Source organism: Chiloscyllium punctatum, chromosome 32 (genome assembly GCF_047496795.1).
Source record: "Chiloscyllium punctatum isolate Juve2018m chromosome 32, sChiPun1.3, whole genome shotgun sequence".
NCBI lineage: Eukaryota > Metazoa > Chordata > Chondrichthyes > Orectolobiformes > Hemiscylliidae > Chiloscyllium > Chiloscyllium punctatum.
The window spans coordinates 15334071-15357375 of record NC_092770.1 but is presented as its reverse complement, the minus strand read 5'-3'; the positions used below and the strand labels follow the sequence as shown (position 1 = coordinate 15357375).

Here is a 23305-nt window from a genome sequence, read left to right as displayed (position 1 = left end):
CTGAATAATAACTATCTCCAGACGCATTGTTCACATTCATTCCTTTTTTTAAGAAAAATACAGCGCAGTACAGGCCCTTTGGCCCTCGATATTGCGCCGATCCAAGCTCACCTAACCTACACTAGCCCACTATCCTCCATATGCCTATCCAATGCCTGTTTAAATGCCCATAAAGAAGGAGAGTCCACCACTGCTACTGGTAGGGCATTCCATGAACTCACGACTCGCTGAGTAAAGAATCTAGCACTAACATCTGTCCTATACCTACCACCCCTTAATTTAAAGCTATGCCCCCTTGTAATAGCTGACTCCATATGTGGAACAAGGTGGACTCCATACGTGGAAAACTGCCCCTCAGTGGGTGAGAGAGAGGCAATATAGTGGAGACTGATAAAGCCATCAGTGCCAGGCTAGGACACATGGCAAGCAAACCTGAACCATATAACTGGAAGGGGCTCTGGGAAATGGAGGAGAAGTGGGGTCTTATTGGAGGATACTTAGCAAACTCAACCTGGGAATGGCAGGAGGGTATCTGTCTAACTAACTTTGATTCTTGATGAAGGGCTTTTGCCCAAAACGTTGATTTCCTGCTCCTCGGATGCTGCCTGACCTGCTGTGCCTTTCCAGCACCACTCTAATCTTGACTCTGATCTCCATCATTTGGTGTACTCACTTTCGCCTAACCCACTGTCTTAACCCCAGAAAGAGGTAGGGTACCTCACTAACTAGGTAACCTGGATGCTGAATATTTGAAATAAAAACAGAAAAACCTGGAGAAATGAAGCAGGTCTGACAGCATATGTAAAGTAGTGTAAATGCTTAAAGTCTAGTAATCCCTTTCAAGGCTGGACTCGAAACATTAACTCTACTTTCTCTCCACGTATGCTGCCAGACCTGAGTTTCTCCAGCAATTTCTGTTCTTGTTTGCACCACCTGATCAACCCTGGGATGGGGAGGGGACATGTAACCTAACTAACTAATGCACTTCTGATGGGGTGGAGGGAGACAAAGCTGAGTCGTGGGGTGATGGGGGGGGATGGTCAGGGAAATAACATAATTAATGACATCTCTCACGTGAGTGGAGGGTGGCTAATAACCTAATTAATCCCCACTGCCTCAGCACTTAGAAACATTAAGGTTGGCAGACTGAGTAGCATGGCACAAGCTCAACCAATCCTAGCCTGCTTGCAGAGGAAGCTAGCGCATTTAACAGAATTTGTGTCAAGTCTGTTCAACTGGATCTGTCGGATGATGACTTTAAAAGTATGTTTGAGGGCTTTGGAAAGATTACATCCTGCAGCTTGACTCCAAGACTTCATACAGAGGAAGCATGAAGGCTATGGACTCATTGGTGACTGTTCTGTTGGTAAACTGGTTTTATCACTGTATTGCGGAAAAAGGGAGACGCACACATTTTACAAAATTAAAATCAAAGGCCTGGTGGATAGCTAAAATGAAATTGGATAGAATGGTGTGATTGTTCATCTCGGGGATTTGGCAATCACTCCAACACAGTTGGGGGAGTGATAGACTACTCTCAGCTTTCTGTAAATCATGAGTAATCAGTTCAACACGCTCCACATAATTTCTTTTTGCCACTTTGATATTCCTTTTTTTTTCTCTCCTTCCTCCTCTCATGCTGCAAAGCATCATGGCCTGTAAATGTGGTCAGAATGCCACTTATCTAGCATTGATGGGCTGCCAGGACGGATAATGTCAGAATAGGAAGAAATGACCTGATGCACTATAAGTGACCAGAAGAAAAAGCTCATTACTAGAATCCAACCACTGCTAATGCCAGAGCTGGGAGCAAAGTGGAAAAGTAATTAGAATGTGAGCGTGGCAGCCATGCCTTTCCTTTCTTTTAGCTTTACTTGTTACACTCTCTGTCACCGTCTCTCCCCTTCCTCCACTCCTTTGAGACTGTTGTTTTTTCCAGTTTGGCAGTTGGACATATTAATGCTCTGCCATTCTCATGTTACAATCACTTTATCTGAACTATTAACATTATTTGTCCCCCAGCACTCACCCTGCCCTCCAACAGAATAATTAGAACTAGGAGAATGCTCGGAGATTAACTAGATGTTTTAGTTTTACTAACATTCCAGCAAAATCTGTAACTATAAGGGATTTGAGTCCTAATGTAGTGGCAGAGTGGGGACTGGCAGTTAATTATATCTGAATCACTAGTTGGCACAAGCATTTGATATTGGTATCTGATCGTTCACCTGATAATTCTTCTGTTTATCTGCCAATTAGTTCTGTTTTAATTATGTGGTAGTGAATGTATTCGAAAGCATAACTTCAGGAAGCATGTGACATGATCTATGAGATTTGGTTTTCTTTTGGGGGCGGCACAGTGGTTAGCACCGCTGCCTTACAGAACCAGGGACCCGGGTCTGATTTGGATGCGAGCATAAGAGGTACAGTTAGTAAGTTTGCAGATGACACCAAAATTGGAGGTGTAGTGGACAGTGAAGAGGGTTACCTCAGATTACAACAGGATCTGGACCAGATGGGCCAATGGGCTGAGAAGTGGCAGATGGAATTTAATTCAGATAAATGCGAGGTGCTGTATTTTTGGAAAGCAATTCTTAGCAGGACTTATACACTTAATGGTAAGGTCCTAGGGAGTGTTGCTGAACAAAGAGACCTTGGAGTGCAGGTTCATAGCTCCTTGAAAGTGGAATCGCAGGTAAATAGGATAGTGAAGAAGACGTTTGGTAGGCTTTCCTTTATTGGTCAGAGTATTGAGTACAGGAATTGGGAGGTCATGTTGTGGCTGTACAGGACATTGGTCAGGCCACTGTTGGAATATTGCGTGCAATTCCGGTCTCCTTCCTATCGGAAAGATGTTGTGAAACTTGAAAGGGTTCAGAAAAGATTTACAAGGATGTTACCAGGGTTGGAGGAGCTGAGCCACAGGGAGAGGCTGAACAGGGTGGGGCTGTTTTCCCTGGAGCTTCGGAGGCTGAGGGGTGACCCTATAGAGGTTTACAAAATTATGAGGGTCATGGATAGGATAAATAGACAAAGTCTTTTCCCTGGGATTGGGGAGTCCTGAACTAGAGGGCATAGGTTTAGGGTGAGAGGGGAAGGATATAAAAGAGACCTAAAGGGGCAACGTTTTCATGCAGAGGGTGGTATGTGTATGGAATGAGCTGCCAGAGGATGTGGCGGAGGCTGGTACAATTGCAACATTTAAGAGGCATTTGGATGGGTATATGAATAGGAAGGATTTGGAGGGATATGGGCCGGGTGCTCGCAGGTGAGACTCGGTTGGGTTGGGATATCTGGACGGGTTGCACCAAAGGGTCTGTTTCCATGCTGTACATCTCTATGACTCTGTGCAAACTTCAAACAGACAGTTGCCATTCATTCTCCGTGTCTGTGTGGGTTTCCTCCAAGTGCTTTGGTTTCCTCCCACAATCCAAAGCTGTGCAGGTTAGGTTAATTGGCAATGCTAAATTGTCCATAGTGTTCAGGGATGTGTAGGTAAGGTGCATTATTCAGGGGTAAATATAGAGTAATGGGGAATGTGTTAGGTGTGGACTTATTGGTCCAAAGGGTCTGTTTCCACAGGCGGGATTGTACAAAATTAAGTTTTTTGGATCTTGCATTGTGTGGGGTAAGCGGCAGGCGAACGGAGTTAAAAATCATTAAACAGGTTAAAAAAAATTCATATAATTGCGGGTTATAGACCTAACAGATTTATTTGGAAGTACTGGCTTCAGAGCACTGCTCTTTCACCAGCTACCTGATGAAGGAACAGTGCTCCGAAAGCTAGTATTTCTAAATAACCTCTTGGAACTATAACCTTCAGTTGTGATTTTTTTAAAAGAATGTCCACTAACACCGGCACCTCTACATAGTGATACATGGGTATCATTAAACTGTGATAAACTGCGTCTTAATTTTATTTTGTTTCTATTAAGTATGACTGTTGTCATTGATGACGGTGGGACTTGTAAAACTATTCGCTGTATTTTTCGTCTAAAAGTACAGGTGACAATAAACGTCTCTTGGGGCGGGAACACAGCGGTTCCGTTAGAGTCTGAGCGGCCTCCATCCGGGCTCCCGGAGGCTCGGACAACTTCCGGGTCAGGGGAGGTCGCAGCTTCCGGCGGTTGGGTCGAGTCTGAGCAGACGACGACAACGACGCTCGAGCTCCCGACAATGGTAGGTGCCTGCAGCCCGAGTCCCCCCCCACACACACACCGCCTGGGAGTCTCCCCCACCCCCCGCCAGCAGCCTACCCTCCTCCTCCTCCTCCTCCCCACCCCCGTGTTTTGAAAAGCGGGTTAACGGAGGGAAGTTGAACCTTTGATCTTCTCGGTCGAGCACGTGTTGGGCATATTCCCGGTACCCCCCCCCCCCCCAAACAGCTTTTCACCGCTGGGATGGGAGCTTGGTATCTGTTGGTGTGTGGAGGGACGATTGGGAAGAGACTTCAGGCTGGAAGCGCCGGAATCGGCTCTGGTTGAGGACAATCAAATTCGGGGCCGAGAAAGCCCCCCGCCCCGCCCCGCCCCGCCCTCTGGCCGCTCCTTTATCCCCCTCCACGTGTCGGGCGGAGGGTCACCACCGATGCCCCAGCTCTGGGACAGAAGCCGCATCGCCGAAAGTTCTAGCACTGCTGAGGGTGGAGCTCCATCCAGGAAGTGTGGCACCGCCTCTCTCCCCCCCCCCCCCCCCCGCTGTGCTCAAACTGTGAATTAAATTGAACCGGGCAACAACTACCTCTTGCATTTTCTTTTAAATCAACCACCCCCAGTCTCTTACCCCAAGCAGATGAGGTTGTTGAGGCCTAGAATAGAGGATTAGCAGGGCCCAGCAACGTTTAAAAGGTGGTAAATTGCATTGGGTATACAAGGTAAATACAATGACTGCAGATGCTGAAAACCAAATACTGGATTAGTGGTGCTGGAAGAGCACAGCAGGTTCAGGCAGCATCCAACGAGCAGCGAAATCGACGTTTCGGGCAAAAGCCCTTCATCAGGAATACAGCACACAAACAAAAGCCCAACCGGCCCATGTTTGTGCTCCACTTAAATCTAAAGTTATTTTTTTTAAAAACGAAAGTACTGCGGATGATTAGGTTACTGTGGAAACAGGCTCTTCGGCCCAACAAGTCCACACCGACCCTCTGAAGAGAAACCCATCCAGACCCATTCCCCTGCATTTACCCCTTCACCTAACACTACAGTCAATTTAGCATGGCCAGTTCACCTAAGCTGCATATCTTTGGAAGCTGTCAATCAGAAACAAAAAAAAACACATAAGTTGCTGGAAAAGCTCAGCGGGTATGGCAGCACCTGTGCCAAGAAAGCAAAGTTAACGTTTTGTGTTAGGTGACCCTTTTTCACATCTAATCTAAAGTTATGTCAGAACTTTATTAAAATGGTGGGTTTACAACATGTCACCCTGGCCACTGCACTAGAAGAAATATGTGATTGCACTGGACATGGTGAAGAGATGATGAAAGAGCTGTTTTCTTTGTGCCAAATTTGTAGAATCTAGAGAAAATGGATTAGTTTATGGAAAGTTCACAGCCAGCAAAACCAAGATGAGTCAAAGAGGAGAAAGGACTTGGCTAACTTAGAGCAGAGACATTTAACGATATTGCTGTCAGTGTTGGGCTGAAGGAAATATTGCATGAGGTTGTTGACTTGCTCGCAGAGCTGTTAAGTTTGTTTGCAGACGTTTTGTCACCATACTAGGTAACATCAGTACACCTCCGGTGAAGCATTGGTGTTCTGTCCCGCTTGCTATTTGTGTGTCCTGGTTTGTTGAGGTGGGTAGAATCATACCTGGTTTTTATTTTTAGTGTTTGGTTTATGGGGTCTAACTCTACATGTTTGTTTATGGAGTTCCAAGTTGAGTGCCAGGCCTTTCGGAATGTTGCATGTACAGGAGGCCCGAATTTGAATAATTGAAGTGCTCTCTGAGGGTTATGAACTTATGAATTTGGAGCTTTAGTCATTGATCTCTTATGTCTGCTGTGTCTTTGAAGCTGATTTGATTGTGGCCTTAACTTTTATGTACTCATCTTTCGTACTTGTATGGATCTTATTTTTTACTAAGATGCCCCACGTTCCTCTAAACTCCACTGGCAATAGGCTCAACCTATTCAACCTTTCTACATAAAATAAGCACTTAATCCTAAGAATGAGTGGAATGAACCCTCTCTGAACTGCTTCTAATGCAGTTATGTCCTTTCTTGCATAAGGACGCTGGCGGTGGTTGTTGAGAGAGAGAAAAGAATGAAACCATTAAGAAGGAAAAAACTGAACACATGGATTAAATATGCATATTTATGCACTTGGAACAAACATAGGTCAGTGATAGATATTCCAAGTTAAGGTACGGGTTACAGAGTTATGGTTCAGATCAGGTTTTTCAAGTGTGGATGATGGGAAGCCACCCTGAAGAACATTTTGAGGTGATAAAAGCTGAGGTGAGAGTTTGTTGATCTGCTCCTAGGGCAAAAAGTAATTTCATTATCTGTTTTCAGTTTTCTTATGTAATTTTACTAACTTAGTGAAATTGCTGTGGTCTTATGACTAGAGTTTCCCAGTTACATTCCTTTGAGAACTGCAGCTTAACTTGGAAGTTCTCAAATTCTTGCGCTTAAATCTGACATGCATACACTTGATTGACATTATTCAAGCAATACAGTGGTTCAAGTGCAAATAAAGGTAGTTCAACTTTTCAACAAGATAGTGCTCTGTATTTGAAAATACAAAATGCTGTGGCTATGGTAATTTAGTCATTTGAAAGTACTTCTTTTATAATTGAAATTTGCAATATTAATTCAAAGTTGAATTGTTTTGTTAGGCTTCCCTTTCATTTGCCCCTGTGAACATCTTCAAAGCTGGAGCTGATGAAGAAAAAGCTGAGACAGCACGTCTGGTAAGCAGTCCAAATAATGCTTAAATTAATGGCTTTTCAATGTTCATATTGATATTTTGGAATAATACATCTAGCAAGACACATTTAGTGGGGGAAAAAAATTAAAAGCAAAATTGTAGCATTGGTGGGTGATGTGGTTTGCTGAAAATATTTGTAGGCATTAAAATGAAATCATGGCTATCTTTTTCAACAATAACCTTATCAGCCCTGTCTGATTAAATGAAGGTTTGGTTTTATTTTGATTAGTATAGGTGGTTGATCTCTATGCGCTTTGAAACTTTTCAGTCCTTGTTGATATTCTGAAGCAATGGTCGTTCTAAATTTTCTGTGTGCTCCACTTTATTCGCTTCAGCGTGTAGTACCGTTTATATGTTTTTACACAGCCTCAAATGTGCACTACCTTATTGGAGTAACTAATGAGCAGTCTGTTTCATATCTTCAAAATCTCTACGTAATCGCGTGTGTGTGTGTGTGTGTGTGTGTGTGTGTGTGTGTGTGTGAAACTTGAGGAATTATTGTTCGGGTCAATAATTGGGCAGGTGGTCTGGGAACATTTCTGTTTAGTTCATTGTACCCCACCATGATGTGTCAAGAAGAAAAAACAACAAAGTTTATTTTAAGAATGTTCTGCAACTTCATTGGAGTCCTAAATTTATTTGACAATCGCATGCATTCTATAGTGGCATGTTGGAGAGTGATAAGATCTGGAACTGAATTGATCACTGGATATCAGACTATGAATATTTTTCTTCAACATTGCAAAACTATAATTCTACTTTGCTTTGGACAAAATATTTTCAGCGTGATGTGTATGCTTTGTTTCAGTCATCTTTTATTGGGGCCATTGCAGTTGGAGATTTGGTTAAAAGTACTTTGGGTCCAAAAGGCATGGTAAGTAGCAAAATTCACACTTTAAAAGTTTACACTTTTTTTTAGTAAGCTTATAGCTGACCTGAGATTGGGCTTTTTATTGTTATTTACATTCCTGTTTAATTTTATTATTGGAGATTTATAAGAGAGAATATTCTTTGGGGTGCTTAGTAGTTAAGGTGTTATTTATTCTAAAACTGGATATCCCATTCAAAGGAATTAACTTTCCTGTTCTAGGACAAGATTCTACTGAGTGGTGGAAGAGATTCTTCTGTGACAGTAACCAATGATGGAGCAACAATCCTTAAAGCTATTGGTGTTGATAATCCAGCGGCTAGAATTTTGGTTGGTAAGTTATTACAGTGGCTCAGTGGTTAGCACTGCTGTCTCACAGCGCCAGGAACCCAGTTCAAATCCAGCCTCAGGCGACTGTCTGTCTGGAGTTTTCACATTCTTCCGTTGTCTGCGTGGGTTTTCTCCAGGTGCTCCAGTTTCCTTCCACACTCCAAAGATGTGCAGGTTAGGTGCATTGGCCATGCTAAATTGCTCATAATTGTGGGGATATGTAGGTTAGGTGAATTAGCGGTGGGGGTTGTAGGGATAGTATAGGGCAGGTGAGTCTGGGAGGGATGCTTCTCAGCGTTGGTGTGGACTCGTTTGGCCAAATGGCCTGCTTCCATGCTGTAGGGATTCTGTGAATTTATAAGGTTATCAGTTGTGCAGACAGGCTGTGAATAAGCCTTGAAATTTGTTGTTGGAGTCAAGAGTAGAATTGTAAAGGACCTTTTTAAAAAAAAAACTGTATGTGGCGTGTTGGCCTTCAACTTAATTTGCCTCTGTGTAGAACTGTGCATGAGGCTGTTGAAGATTTCTTTGACTTAGGCTTTATGCTGTTGCTTTCTAATGTACCAACGTACATATATGTCAAATTGACTGGATGAACTTTTGCAGGGGATTCTCCCAAAAGGTACAAGACAATTTAGAGAGCATGGCAGTTAACCCCCATAGAAACAGGCAAATAAGATAATTGCTGAAGGCAACACTGGTGTGCTGTGTTCAAATTTACATGTTAATTTGAAATGACTTTCTCTTTAGTTATTTAGTTTGCACCTTTTTGTATTGGAGCTTGGCTGATCAGTAATTTTGGCAAAAAAAATGGGTTCTGTAGAGAAGGAAAAGCAATTATTATTGTGGCTGAATAACACTCTCTTGGCTGAAGAGTTCTAATGGAGATGCTTTGCTAATTGAGTGATCTTTTACACAGAGTTGTCCAAGGTACAAGATGAAGAAGTTGGAGATGGTACTACATCTGTGACAGTGTTAGCAGCTGAACTCTTGAGAGTAAGTGAAATGTTTTCTTTTTTCTAATTGCAAGAAGTTGTCATCAGAATACTTCTATATTTTTACAACTGTTAATTGTATTGAACTTGCCTGCTTGTTAAATTAGTAATTGGTTGTAAATTGAGAGGAGTTAGGGAAATTAATTTTGGATTAATGAAAATCAGATAATTGAACAGAGTAAAGTACAGAAACATTGAGTAGATAATTGGATATTTCAAATTTTGTTGAGTTGCTATATTTTCCAAATTGCAAGCCTAGTGTTTTGTTTTGCATGGAAGTATGAAATTTAAATTTATTGAATAATAAAGGGAAACACTTTGCAATTGGTACTCTTTGCAAGATTTTACATATGGTAGGAAAGTAATATGGATAGGAAAGACCTATGCTCTCCATAAACTATATTTAGAGACTCCAATAAGAAGCAGTAAAGGTTAATTGTATATGGTGTGTATATATAGGTAATGTTTTCTCCAAGTCATTGGAGGAGAGTGGGAGGTCTGACATTGGTAGTTGGGAAGTATGGCGGATTTAGAATACATTTTTGTGGAGAAGAATGTGGCGTACCAGTTCTGGGAGAAATAGATGTTGCTATTTTAAAGATGAGGAATTGCTATGAGGGACTGGGATAGCAGGGCATCGGTGGAGCAAAGTAATGAGGGATTTCATGGATTTTTAAATGATTTCGGATGTGATTGTGCACAATCTGCAAAGGATGGAAAGATCAGAAGGAAATGTGGAAACTGCCAAAATGAAATGTAATGTTCAGTTGACAGTAATTGAAGGGCAGGTGGTCTTGAAGCACCAATTTCTTTGGTTAATGTGACTTTCAAGGTGGGGGAGACCTGGGGACATGCTCAGAAATAAAAGAAAACAACTTTGAGTTCCTGCTGTCAGGCAATTTTAATATTAGTGAACTTGACTAAGAGGTGGAAGTGACTAAGCGAATGTAATAGTCAAGGCTGCTGGGGAATATGAACTTGAGACATAGTGGAGTTTTACGGTATCACTATGGCTTGATGATGGTGCTATGAACCTACTTTCGAGTATCAAGCAGGATAATATCTAATGCAATGTAAAGGAAATATTGCATTGTCTGAGGTGTCATTTTTCTGATGGATTTCTTTCAGTTCAGTTGGTTATAAAAGATTGAAGAACTGAGTGTTTGGGTGCCTGAGCTGACATTTGTTCAGAGATTAGTATGATTGTGCTAACGATAATCTGTATCATTAATTTTAGAGCTCACTTTCTAATTTGGGTCTGAAGCAGCTTGAGGAGTGCTGATGATGTTGGTTATACTGGTTTACTGAGAAACAGTTTTCAATAAAAATGTCACTGGGCTGAAAAAAAAAATTAAAATTGAAGTTTTAATTGACGCAGGTAGAATCTTGGACTTGAGTGGATGTACCCAAAGTACAACCGGTTGTTCCACTATAATGCGTGTTTCGTTGATGCAAATTTGCTATAACATGATTGACAAATTGGGGATATTGTTTCTGTAGTGTGAACGTTTGAAGTGGGTCTTGGTTAGAACGCGATTCCGGCCCCATTAGTTAAAATGATGCTGCTATTACACGATTTTATTATAATGTGGGATTGCATGAAAACGGAACTACCACATTATGGCAGAACCAACTGTATTCAATTTCAGTAGAGTAAGAAGGCATTTAAGAAATGTCAACTAACGTAATGGAAGTGCAATTGCATTTGGCATATAATTTTCTTTCAAGTAAGTATCCTTAATGTAAATTTTCCTGTTAATTTATTCTTAATGGTTATAGTGACTGAGTACATTTACTTTTGCCAACAAAAAGGAAAGTTGGAGAGCCTTGGACTGTGCTTCTACAAATGCAATTTTTTATATGTCACGAGAGGGTGTACAAGATGATGCTGTCAGAATATTTCTCATTATTCACATTGCCTCCACATTGTGTCTTGTCATCAAATTTGGAAACTTGATTTAAGAGTGCTGCTGTGCTAATCTGATTAATGCACCAGAATAATAATGTGGTTAGGTCAAATTAATTAACAGATAAAACTTAATTTCTATATGTTTGAGCATCTGCTCTTATCCTTTTTTATATAAAAACAAGTCCTGTACAATCACCATTTTTACTGCAAATTTGTTTTGATCTGTTTTGAGCCTTTAATTATTTACTGCTCACCATATTTCTGAATAATTTTCTGCTTCTAAATAAATAATCCAATCAGTTTGTTGAATTGAGAATGTTATGATCATATGCTTGGTTAGTTGTCAGTAAAAATTGCTATTAAACTGTATTCATTGTTAGAGTCACTATTGATTGCGTAGCTATTTCTTATCCTTTAGGAAGCAGAATTACTTATTGCTAAAAAGCTTCATCCTCAGACAATCATTTCTGGCTGGAGGAAAGCAACCCAAGCAGCAAGAGATGCTTTGAAAAAAGCTGCAGTGGATCATGGGTGAGATTTTTGTACTCTTATATTTTTTTCAAAAAGTATGAAAGGAAAGGGATCTTCTTTAATAAAGTGAACAAAATTTGCTGCTGATTCAAGTTATTGCTAAATGTTGCAAGCAAAACATCTAATGTTATACCTTTGACAAATTTTCAGTTCTAAAATTTTGGAATTCCATTGATTGCTGCTTAAATCTTTACAGACCAGATACAAAATAATTTATTTTTAAAATGCTTAGTGTAAAATTAAATAATCTGCACCCAACTTTTCAGTGTTGAACTACATACATGATTTAGACGTATAGTGATGCCTGAAGAAATTTCAGCTGGTTCAGGTTTTCTACATTTTTTTAAAAAAAAGATTTTTAAACCATCAGTCAATAATGCTAATTTATAGTTTGTGGTGCTGTTCGCCAGTCAAATGTAAAGGGAAAACTATAGCACCCTTATAATTGTATTTTGAGAAAATGTCTCATTCTTTATTCTTCCTATTATTTGAGTTTTGTAATGTGCAAACTTAAGTCCAATGTGTTAGTAATTCTAATTTTCAAATTAGCACATTGTTAGTTCGCAATCACTACTGTTCTTATTGGGGTGGGGTGAGTGTTACTTGTCCTACTCGAGCCTTTGTATTTTGTGCTCAGAAAGCTGAGAATTACCAACTATCATAAATATTTACCATTTACTTGTTGGATCACTTTATCTTAAATCATTTGGGCATTTTATATCAATTTGCATAATTATGTGGTTAAAAGAATTGAAATGAGGTTGCTGAAATAAATTATTATTGTTATTGTTTTCTTATAACTTTTATAATATTTCTGTGACTACATTTTATTAGGGATGATGAAGCGAAATTTTATGAAGACTTGATGAATATTGCAAGAACCACACTCTCTTCAAAGCTGCTTACTCATTATAAAGATCACTTTTCTAGTCTGGCTGTGGACGCTGTGGTCAGACTGAAAGGTTCTGGTAATCTTGAAGCTATTCACGTGATAAAGAAACTTGGAGGGAGCTTAGTTGATTCCTACCTGGATGAAGGTAATTTAGCTCATAATCCATTAGAAAAGGTTACAATCTAGATAAATGTCTAGAAAGTAGAATTTGGGTGATGAATTTGAAAAAAAAAGTACATCATTGATATTTGAAACATCTGTTTCTGTAATCCAGATGAAATTCACTTTGAAAAAATAATTAACTGTCGGTCACAGATTATATAATATTCTTGGGTGCATTTTGTGGATTTCCACAAAGGTGTTTCTTGTCTTTCTTTACCTTCCCTTCCAGGATTTCTTGTTTCAAGTTTGAAATTTCTCTGGTATGGTTTAAAAGCACTCTGGCATATAGTATATTTTCAATATTCTATAGTTGAATATTTATTGCTATGTTACACAAATGAGGGAAATGATTTGCACAGTTGTTTTCTTAAATCTATGACAAGTCATAATCAGTGTAAACCTTTTCATCGTGCTCACTGATAATTGATGGAATAGACTTTGTCACCTTGCTGTAAATTAAATGGTAATAGTGTTCTATGGAGAGAGTAGTTACAGATAATTCTAAAAATAACATTTTTTAGATTTCTCAAGGTTGTGTCTAATTTTTTTCATTACTATGTACAATTATTTGCAGGTTTTCTTTTGGATAAGAAAATTGGAGTTAACCAACCCAAGAAAATTGAAAATGCGAAAATTCTGATAGCAAATACTAGTATGGATACCGATAAAATTAAGGTGTGAGAATTCTTTGGATGTTCAATTTCTGTCATCTGTATGAAACGTTACTCATCTTTGCTCTGTGCAATGATTAGAATTCTATTATTAAGTTTGATCATGTTTATCTTTTGACAGATATTTGGTTCCCGAGTGCGGGTGGATTCTACTGCAAAAGTTGCAGAAATTGAACTGGCTGAAAAGGAGAAAATGAAAGAAAAAGTGGATCGCATCCTAAAACATGGAATTAATTGTTTTATCAATAGGTAGAACTGACATTTTTAATTTTAAGAGCATTTGTTATTTTCAAAATTTTTTATTTAGTTCATTGCAATTGTATGAATACCCTTCCATTTGTGTTTCAGACAGCTTATTTATAATTACCCTGAACAGTTGTTTGGTGCTGCAGGTGTTATGGCTATTGAACATGCTGACTTTTCTGGAATAGAGCGACTTGCACTTGTAACTGGTAAGTCAAAGAAGTAATTCTCAAGATATGTTTGCCCTGTAGTTAAATGGTGAGCAGTATTAGAACCACTTGTTTAAAAAAATTGATACCTTCTTTGTTCATTATTGTTTAACTTTCCTGAGTATTTTATTTTTCAGGTATTCTCAATTTTTTTTACCTTAAACTGTCCTCCTTTTAAAATAGAAAGTTAAGTACAAATAACGTGGCACTTTATATTATTTTGTAGTGTCACAAATTCATTGTCAAATACATAAAATCTTGCAGCTTGTGTATTAGATTAGTTTTTATACAAATGTAGAATATTGCAGTACAGAAGGTCCGTTGTCAATACCAGTGATTTTGTAGAGGCATCCAGTTAGTTCCACTCTTCTGTTCTTAGCCGAAAGCACGATAATTTTGTTTTCATTCAAATGCAAGAATCCTCCCATCTCCTCTGATTCTTTAATACTGTCTCTTCTGACCTCCTTCCATTGGAAATGTGTTTCTGTTACTCTTCAAATTTGTGAATGGTTTTAGCACGTTTACATTTAAATTTCTCTATTTTAAGGAAAATATCCCCAGTTTCTCTAACCTCTCCACATAACTGAGGTTCATCATTCCCAGTACCATTCTGGTGAATCCTTTCTACATTCTCCCTAAGATTTTTGTCCTACAGAGTTGATCACAGTTATTCAACTGAGGCCTCAGTCATGTTTTATAAAGGCTTTGCATGCTTTTGTATTGTATCCATTTATCAATCGAGTCAATTTGTTTTTGTTTAAAATAGCAATCTACCATACAAATGTTTGTAGGTGGTATTTTACCCCATTGAAAATTGAGCCAATCAATTCTCCAAAAGTCTGTTACTATCTTCATTGTTCGCCACAGTTATGAGTTAGATATCATCTGCAAGTTTTGAAAAAGTTTTATTTACCCATGCCACTATATAGTGTTTAAAATACATAAATGTATTTTCTTTTAAATCAGTGCTCATAGTTCCAAGTGCTGAATGTGACCTTCCTGTCTGAAACTACTATGTTCTATCCCTTTGCTAATTTTGTATCCATGCTGCTATTCTCCCTTTACGCCTATGACATTGAGTTTTAGCAAGCCAATTGTGATACTACATACATGTGGATCTTCAAGGGAATTGTCAATTATTAACCACGTACCTTCATTCACCTCTTCAATGCAAGACAACACTCTTTAACACCCTACCATTAACTGTATAAGCCCTGCCCTGTGGCCCTTCTTCTCCACCCCTTTTTTAACAACAAAAAGCTCATCATTTTTCCAGCCTCCTTGATTTTCAAAGCAGACTCCTTTTAGACTCAATTTTAGCTGTGTTCTCAGATTTTGTCAGACCTGATTTTCTGCAACACTTTGCTTGTATTTGTTATCAAGTCACAAAGCCACTGTCAGGCAGACTACAGAGAAAGTTGCATGACTCCATTCATTTACCTTCAATTTAAAGATACAGTTCCAAAATAACATTATTGTGAAATTTATATGGTTAAAGTTCCTGAATACCTCTGCACCAATTTTCAGCTCAAGTTCTCCCCATTTGAGCCAGGCCTATTACTGTCACCATATTATCTCTTGTGGCAAATTGCACCTGCAGCACTCAGCCACACTGTGTATATTACATGCAGTCCAAATCGCCTTAGATCATTTAAATTTGTCGGCTGTTCTCTTCTATTCCTGACATGTTCTTTAACTCTTGGGCTATTTGTTTTTCCTGGTTCTCTATGCACCTTTTTATTTTCTCTCTAATATTTCATCTTTGTGTTCATCCTTTGAAAGATTAGCTTAAAATATCCCCCATAGCACAGGTTAATCTTTCCACAGCACTATCAATTTCAGCTCTGTTGGTATATAGCTTGTTCGCCATATACAGTTTCTTCCTATCCCAGACCACCTGCAAATGATTTGAGTAATAAGTTTAGGAATTAAGCAACTGATCATTGAGAAGTTTGATTAAATCTTTGAATCTACCATGTCTTTAGTAATGTTACAGGTAGGACGATAATATAGTACCTGACAGATGTGCTATGTGACATAGACACCCTTTTGCATATTTTGCATCAGAGGGCTCTTTTGAATAAGCATTTACAGGGCTATAAATATTAAATGTTTGCATTGCATTTTTGGAGTGTATAGAAATTTTTTTTGCAATTTTGTGTGTTGGATGTGACCCATTAACTAGTGGTTTTACTATGCTGCATTAAACAGATAAACTGAAACTGGTTGTTGGGTTAAAAGGAGTGTGGTTTTAATGTGTAACTGATAATAAAGGTGTGTCATAACTTGCTCCAGTTCTGTTATTCACTAGCAATTTCTGGAGTGTAGCATTCCATTGTAACATTACAATTTCATATTGCTTAACTTTGGAATGTTTGCCTTTATTGGTCAGTGCGTTGAATATAGGAGTTGGGAGGTCATGTGGCTGCACAAGACATTGGTTCGGCTACGTTTGAAATGCTGTATACAATTCTCGATTCCTTGCTGTAGAAAGGATGTTGTGAAACTTGAAAGGGTTTGGAAAAAATGTACAAGAATGTTGCCAAGGTTGGAAGAGTTTGAGCTAGAGGGAGTGGGTGAATAGGCTTGGACTATTTTCCCTGGGGCATCCGAGGTTGACAAGTGACCATTTCGAGGTTTATAAAATCATGAGGGGCATGGATAAGGTAAACAGAAAAGGTCTTTTCTCCAGGGTGGGGAAGGGCATAGGTTTAAGGTGAGGGGGAGAAGGAACTAAAGGGGAACTTTTTTACGTTGAAGGTGGCACGTGTCTGGAACAAGCTGCCAGAGGATTTGGTGTAGGCTGGGACAATGGCAACATCTAAAAGGCATCTGAATGGTTATCTCAATAGAAAGGGTTAAGAAGGATATAGGCCAAATGCTGGCAAATTGAACTAGATTAATTTAGGATATCTGGTTGACATGAATGACTTGTTTCTGTGCTGTATACCTCAATGGATCAGCAAGGCGGCCTTTGTGTGGAGCCACAGAAAATGGGGGAGATACTAAATGAATATTTTGCATCAGTATTTACTGTGGAAAAGGATATGGAAGATATAGACTGTAGGGAAATAGATGTGATATCTTGCATAATGTTCAGATTATAGAGGAGGAAGTGCTGGATGTCTTGAAACGGTTAAAGGTGAATAAATCCCCAGGATCTGATCAGGTGTACCCAAGAACTCTGGGAAGCTAGAGAAGTGATTGCTGGGCCTCTTGCTGAGATATTTGTATCATTGATAGTCACAGGTGAGGTGCTGGAGACTGGAGGATGGCAAATGGGTGTCACTGTTTAAGAAGGGTGGTAAAGACAAGCCAGGGAACTATAGACCAGTGAGCCTGATCTCGATGGTGGGCAAGTTGTTAGAAGGAATCCTGAGGGACAGGATGTACATGTACTTGGAGAGGCAAGGACTGATTCGGGATAGTCAACATGGCTTTGAGTGTGGGAAATCATGTCTCACAAACTTGATTGAGTTTTTTGAAGAAGTAACAAAGAGGATTGATGAGGGCAGAGCAGTAGATGTGATCTATGTAGACTTCATTAAGGCGTTCGACAAGGTTCCCCATGGGAGACTGATTAGCATGGTTAGATCTCATGGAATACAGGGAGAACTAGCCGTTTGGATACAGAACTGGCTCAAAGGTAGAAGACAGAAGGTGGTGTTGGAGGGTTGTTTTTCAGACTGGAGGCCTGTGACCAGTGGAGTACCACAAGGATCGGTGCTGGGCCCTCTACTTTTTGTAATTTATGTAAATGATTTGGATGCCAGCATAAGAGGTACAGTTAGTAAGTTTGCAGATGACACCAAAATTGGAGGTGTAGTGGACAGCAAAGAGGGTTACCTCAGATTACAACAGGATTTGGACCTGATGGGCCAATGGGCTGAGAAGTGGCAGATGGAGTTTAATTCCGATAAATGCGAGGTGCTGCATTTTGGGAAAGCAAATCTTAGCAGGACTTATACACTTAATGGTAAGGTCCTAGGGAGTGTTGCTGAACAAAGAGACCTCGGAGTGCAAGGTCATAGCTCCTTGAAAGTGGAGTTGCAGGTAGATAGGATAGTGAAGAAGGTGTTTGGTATGTTTTCTTTTGTTAGTCAGAATATTGAGTACAGGAGTTGGGAGGTCATGTTGTGGCTGTACAGGACATTGGTTAGGCCACTGTTGGAATATTGTGTGCAATTCTGGTCTCCTTCCTATCAGAAAGATGTTGTGAAACTTGAAAGGGTTCAGAAAAGATTTACAAGGATGTTGCCAGGGTTGGAGGATCTGAATTAAAGGGAGAGGCTGAACAGGCTGGGGCTGTTTTCCCTGGATCGTCGGAGGCTGAGGGGTGACCTTATAGAGGTTTATAAAATTGAGGTGCATGTATAGGATAAATAGACAAAGTCTTTTCCCTGGGTAAAAACAATGACTGCAGATGCTGAAAATCAAATACTGGATTCGTGGTGCTGGAAGAGCACAGCAGTTCAGGCAGCATCCAACGAGCAGCGAAATCAATGTTTCGGGCAAAAGCCCCGGGGTCAGGCGTCCAGAACTAGAGGGCAGAGGTTTAGGGTGAGAGTGGAAAGATATAAAAGAGACCTAACGGGCAACTTTTTCACGCAGAGTGTGGTACTTGTACGGAATGAGCTGCCAGAGAAATTGATGGAGGCTGGTACAGTTGCAACGTTTAAGAGGCATTTGGGTGGGTATATAAATAGGAAGGGGTTGGAGGAATATGGGCCGGTTGCTGGCAGATGGGGCTAGAGTGGGTTGGGATATCTGGTCGGCATGGACGGGTTGGACAAAAGGGTCTGTTTCCGTGCTCTATATCTCTGACTCCAGTTTCAAGATTTTTCAAACATGAAGTGATTGTAATATTGAGAATGTAAATTTTATTTAGGAATTTGATATGCATTTATTGAAATAACTGACTGATTTCAGGTGGTGAAATTGCTTCAACATTTGACCATCCTGAATTGGTTAAACTGGGACATTGTAAACTTATTGAAGAGGTCATGGTTGGTGAGGATAAGCTAGTTCGTTTCTCTGGAGTGGAGCTTGGTAAGTAACTGTTCATGTTACTAAGAAACTTAATAGCTCAAGAATAAGAACAACACTTTTTCTTTCAGAATTCTTGGCAAAGTTAAATTTTATAATGCCTATTGATTATAATATTTGTGTAGCTCACTTGCTATGTCTTTCCACTCACACTCTAAAGGTGAAGCATGTACCATTGTTCTTCGAGGAGCAACTCAGCAGATTCTAGATGAGGCTGAACGATCTTTGCATGATGCCCTCTGTGTGCTTGCTCAGACAGTGAAAGAAACTAGAACTGTTTATGGTGGAGGTATGTTTTTTTAAAACTTTTTTTTGAGGGTTTGCTAATTACTCCAATGTCTAAATTGCCCCTAAAGCAGCAATTGTGATTTACCACTACTCTGTAGTGTTTTATATAGATCTGTTACAACCCTGCAATCTTTCTTATTAATCTGAAGAATGTACTTGATTAGCTTCTGTAACAAGACGTGCTCCCCTCGCATCACTGGCTACAGATCTGTTTTCATGCATTCATGGGATGCATGCATTACTGGCTAGTCCAGCAATTAATACCCAAGAAGGAAGTTCAAAGTGAACCATATTTTGGAATTGGAGTCACACAGGCCAGCACAAAAGGTTGTCAGATTTCCTTCTCTAAATGACATTGTGAACTGGAGGAGCTTTTACGGCACTCAGTACTGGTTGTATGAGCATTGTTAGACCAACTTAATTCCAGGTTTTTTAAAAATTGAATTTAGATTTCACCATCTGCCACAATTGGTGTCAACCCTATTTTGCCAGACATTAACCTGGGGTTTTGGGCTACTAGTCCAATTACATTACCACTCTTGCCACCTTTTCCAAATGGTCACTAAAGGCTTGACTATTCCCTTAGACATTTGGCAGGCCTCCATGCCTCTACTGTGGTAAACATTCATTCCATCAAAATCTCCACATCTTCCATATCTTATTCCAGGTCAACCCCTGATTGTTTGTCAAATTTGTCTTGGTCTTGAACACTTAAGTGTCAACTTTCTTAGCAAGCCTTTGTTTTGGTCAACATTTTACCTCAAATAGTTTGTGCAAATTGGTTGTTGTGTATGCCAGTGCATTTCAAAAGTAATCCATTATTTGTGAAGTATTTTGGGATTTCCGTAGATGTAAAATTTATCAAACGTTTTAAACAACTTTTGTTCATTGCAATTCAGTTTAATTATTCTTTGATGTAGGCACCTACCTGCAGAACATTGGCAGTGATATTGCAGGTACTGTGACTGCATTGATGCAGCCATACATCTAAAGTGGAATTGTTTTTAAAGTCAGTAATACAAAATTGCAAGAGCTCTTTGGCCCGTTGTGTCTGTGCCGGTCATTAAGCACATACCTACTTTGGTTCCATTATCCATCACCTGGCACATAGCCTTGTCTCCTATAATGTTTCAAGTCTTCAGTGTTCCAGAAATACTCCATGCTGTAGATGGGGGACATGATACCTCAAATCCCTTCTAACCTTCCTATCCCTTTAAATTTATTTGGACTGCATGTACCAACAGCAACTGGAGCAAGCAAGGGGCAATGGATGTACAATTATAAAGTCAACAGGTTTGATTATATTCATGTGCCAGTGCAGTGATAGGAGAAAGTGATATAAATGTAAGTTTTCTCTGCTTTGGGTTGATGGTCAGTTCTAAATTGAATGCAAAGTTGGTGTTGCAACTTGCCAGGATGGCAATTTTCACATACAGAAGATGCCACAGCAAAAAGGTGTGAGCCAACATCAAGGTGGTTGTGTGTTTAACATCAAGACAAAGCTGGTTTCCAATTGATATTCTTTAGAATAATTTAATGGCAAACAGCCGTGATGGAACTGATCATTCTTGGTGTGTATTACATCTGATTCTTCAAGTTTGTATAAAATCAGAAGCACTCCAAGGAGGTACGGTGCTCGCTTGTTATAATGCAATTATTGTTCCAGATTTTCTGTTGCACAGCACAATAATTAAGTTTTCATAATTCCTAATCTTTCCCAGGCTGTTCAGAGATGTTAATGGCACAAGCTGTGTCTGAACTTGCTGTCAGAACACCAGGCAAAGAAGCTGTAGCAATGGAGTCATTCGCTAAAGCACTAGCAATGGTAAGTTTCATTACAGGGTTGCATTTTGCTTTCTCCTTCCTACTCTTTCAAGTAGCCACCTTCACTCCTCACTTTAATTACCAGATTTAATCTGTGCACATAACTATATAAAAAATAATTTTGTAAGTGATAGTTATCTAGTTTTGTCTTTTACTGTTTGTTTAAGCTTTGATTATTAATGTTTAATCATATCTTTTACTAAAATATGTTATGGGTATTTCTGGGGATTGCTCAGAATTACTAATACTTTCAGCAGTTAATCATAGTTGCAATCATCCATTTTGGTTACTTGACAGCCTAATGCAAATTTCTAAAACTAACAAATTTTCCAGAATCATTTGTTTGTAAGTTCTGTTGTATGAAAGATTTTGCTTATGCAGAAATGAGGTTTACAGCATTTGATCTCAAATCCATGCTAAAGATTTTCCTGCATTTGCTGCTATACAACACAAGAAAAGAATGTGTAGCAGCTCTATTCCGTCCATATTATATACCCATGTTTGATTCATATGGCTGAAATTTAATACAGCAATTCAAACTGGAATTCCACTTTCTTTCATAGTTTGTGTGTCTACTCTAAGCACATATAGATGTTAAGTGTTTTTGTTGATTTATATGCGTAACATTAAGTTCCAATTACAGTTTCTAGATAAACCTAGAATGCATCTATCAATGAAAATTAATTGCAGGGAAGCTATTCTACGCATCATTGAGTAACTGTGATCAAATTTTTAACTTCTCTATGATAAATAAATGATTTCAGATTATAGCACTATTCACTATGCATGTTCTTTCCAGTTGATATGCTAGTTAGCATTCAAGACTAGCTGTTATACTTGAAAAGCATCTTATCACTTGCTGTTAGCACACTCCTGTCAAGCTGAATGATTCTTGAATGTAATGCTAGACCATGCTAAACTGCACAGTCTCTTGTTGGATTTTAATTATTTATCCACAATGATCATAAATCCTGCAAATTGTGTGAAAGAAACAAATCTATTTACACTGTAAAAAAAAAATTAAATTGCAACAATTAATTTATATGGTGCATTTATTTTCTTTCTCCACAGCTTCCTACCATCATAGCTGATAATGCTGGGTATGATAGTGCAGATTTAGTGGCTCAGTTGCGAGCTGCTCATAGTGAAGGGCAAACAACCTATGGATTGGGTAAGAAATCCAGCAAAGCACTTTGGTTGAAATAGTGCATTTTAAATGAGTCCAGGGTATTATTGAGTTATTTTCTACATTAAGTTAAACTCTGCAATTTCTATTTTTAGACATGACAAATGGCACCATTGGAGACATGGCAGCAATGGGTATTACAGAGAGCTTCCAAGTGAAGAGACAAGTTCTGTTGAGTGCGGCAGAGGCAGCTGAAATGATCCTTCGAGTGGATGATATTATTAAGGCAGCTCCAAGGTAAAGCTTTTTTCATGCCAGACATTGACTCAAAATAATTAAATAAAATGTTTAGATGAAAATAATGCCTATGTACACATGATCTGATCTTAAAAAAAGGAACACTTCATAAGTAGGACTTAATTTTTTGTGTTCCTCTAATGCCACTAAAGGTTCCATGTGCTCTAATCTGTAAAGTTCAATTTGTCAATAAAAAGTCCTATATGTTGTTTACACCTTTGCTCGCTTTCTGTAGCTATGCTATGTAGTAACATTACTAACCGAATCTACTTCAATGTAATGACTATTAGTAATGCAGACTATCTCTCTTTCAGGAAACGTGTACCTGATCAACATCCTTGCTAAGTTATGAACATGAATAAGGAGAACATTTGGACTCATGTCAGCAGTGAACACAAGACATCATCCAGTAGAACTAAAATAGAAGTTTTGTATTTATAAAGTTTCAGTACGTTTAAGTAAATGTCTTGGTTCCATTTGACTAATCTTTCCTTTACTCTTCTAGCTGAGGCTGTATTCAGAGTATCATACATTAAAGTTTTGTCGTCACAAGTTCTAATGCTTTTCTATTTCAAATTTTGAAGCATCTATTTATATTTTCCTGCAAGAGTAACAAACCCTTGTCACAGTTAATTTGGGTAGTGTGCTGAAAATCAAACCCCATTTTTCACAGATTTGTCACAACTGTGAAAATTTATTTAAACCACGAATCATTTAATTTTACCTGACTCCAATTCAGGTTAAAATAAAATGCAGACCAGGTTTTTAATCATTAACATTGATAGAATCTGTGGATGACTGCCATCAACAAACACATCGACCTGGACCCAATATACCGGCCACTGCAGCGGACAGCTGGAACTGACAACCGGAAGCGGCAGAGACAAACCACTGTAAATGCCGGAGGAAACAACACAAGCACTTCACAGGAGGCTCCCAAGCACTGAGCATGTCACTTAGGCAGGGGACGAAACATCTGCAACAC

At 39.1% G+C, this 23305-nt stretch overlaps 1 protein-coding gene across 1 annotated transcript; it reads left to right on the top strand.

Annotated features, from left to right (window-relative positions):
• Nucleotides 1-3614: 3614 nt before the first annotated feature.
• On the top strand, nt 3615-22872 carry cct2 (chaperonin containing TCP1, subunit 2 (beta)). The gene is made up of 17 exons (XM_072551702.1): nt 3615-3628; nt 4001-4179; nt 6838-6912; nt 7738-7803; nt 8020-8131; nt 9047-9123; nt 11450-11562; nt 12397-12599; nt 13191-13291; nt 13409-13536; nt 13636-13739; nt 18669-18788; nt 18946-19074; nt 20795-20898; nt 21969-22068; nt 22179-22320; nt 22635-22872. Exons 2-17 carry the CDS (start codon nt 4177-4179, stop codon nt 22663-22665), a joined length of 1608 nt encoding a protein of 535 aa, XP_072407803.1. The 5' UTR covers nt 3615-3628; nt 4001-4176; the 3' UTR covers nt 22666-22872.
• Nucleotides 22873-23305: the final 433 nt, after the last annotated feature.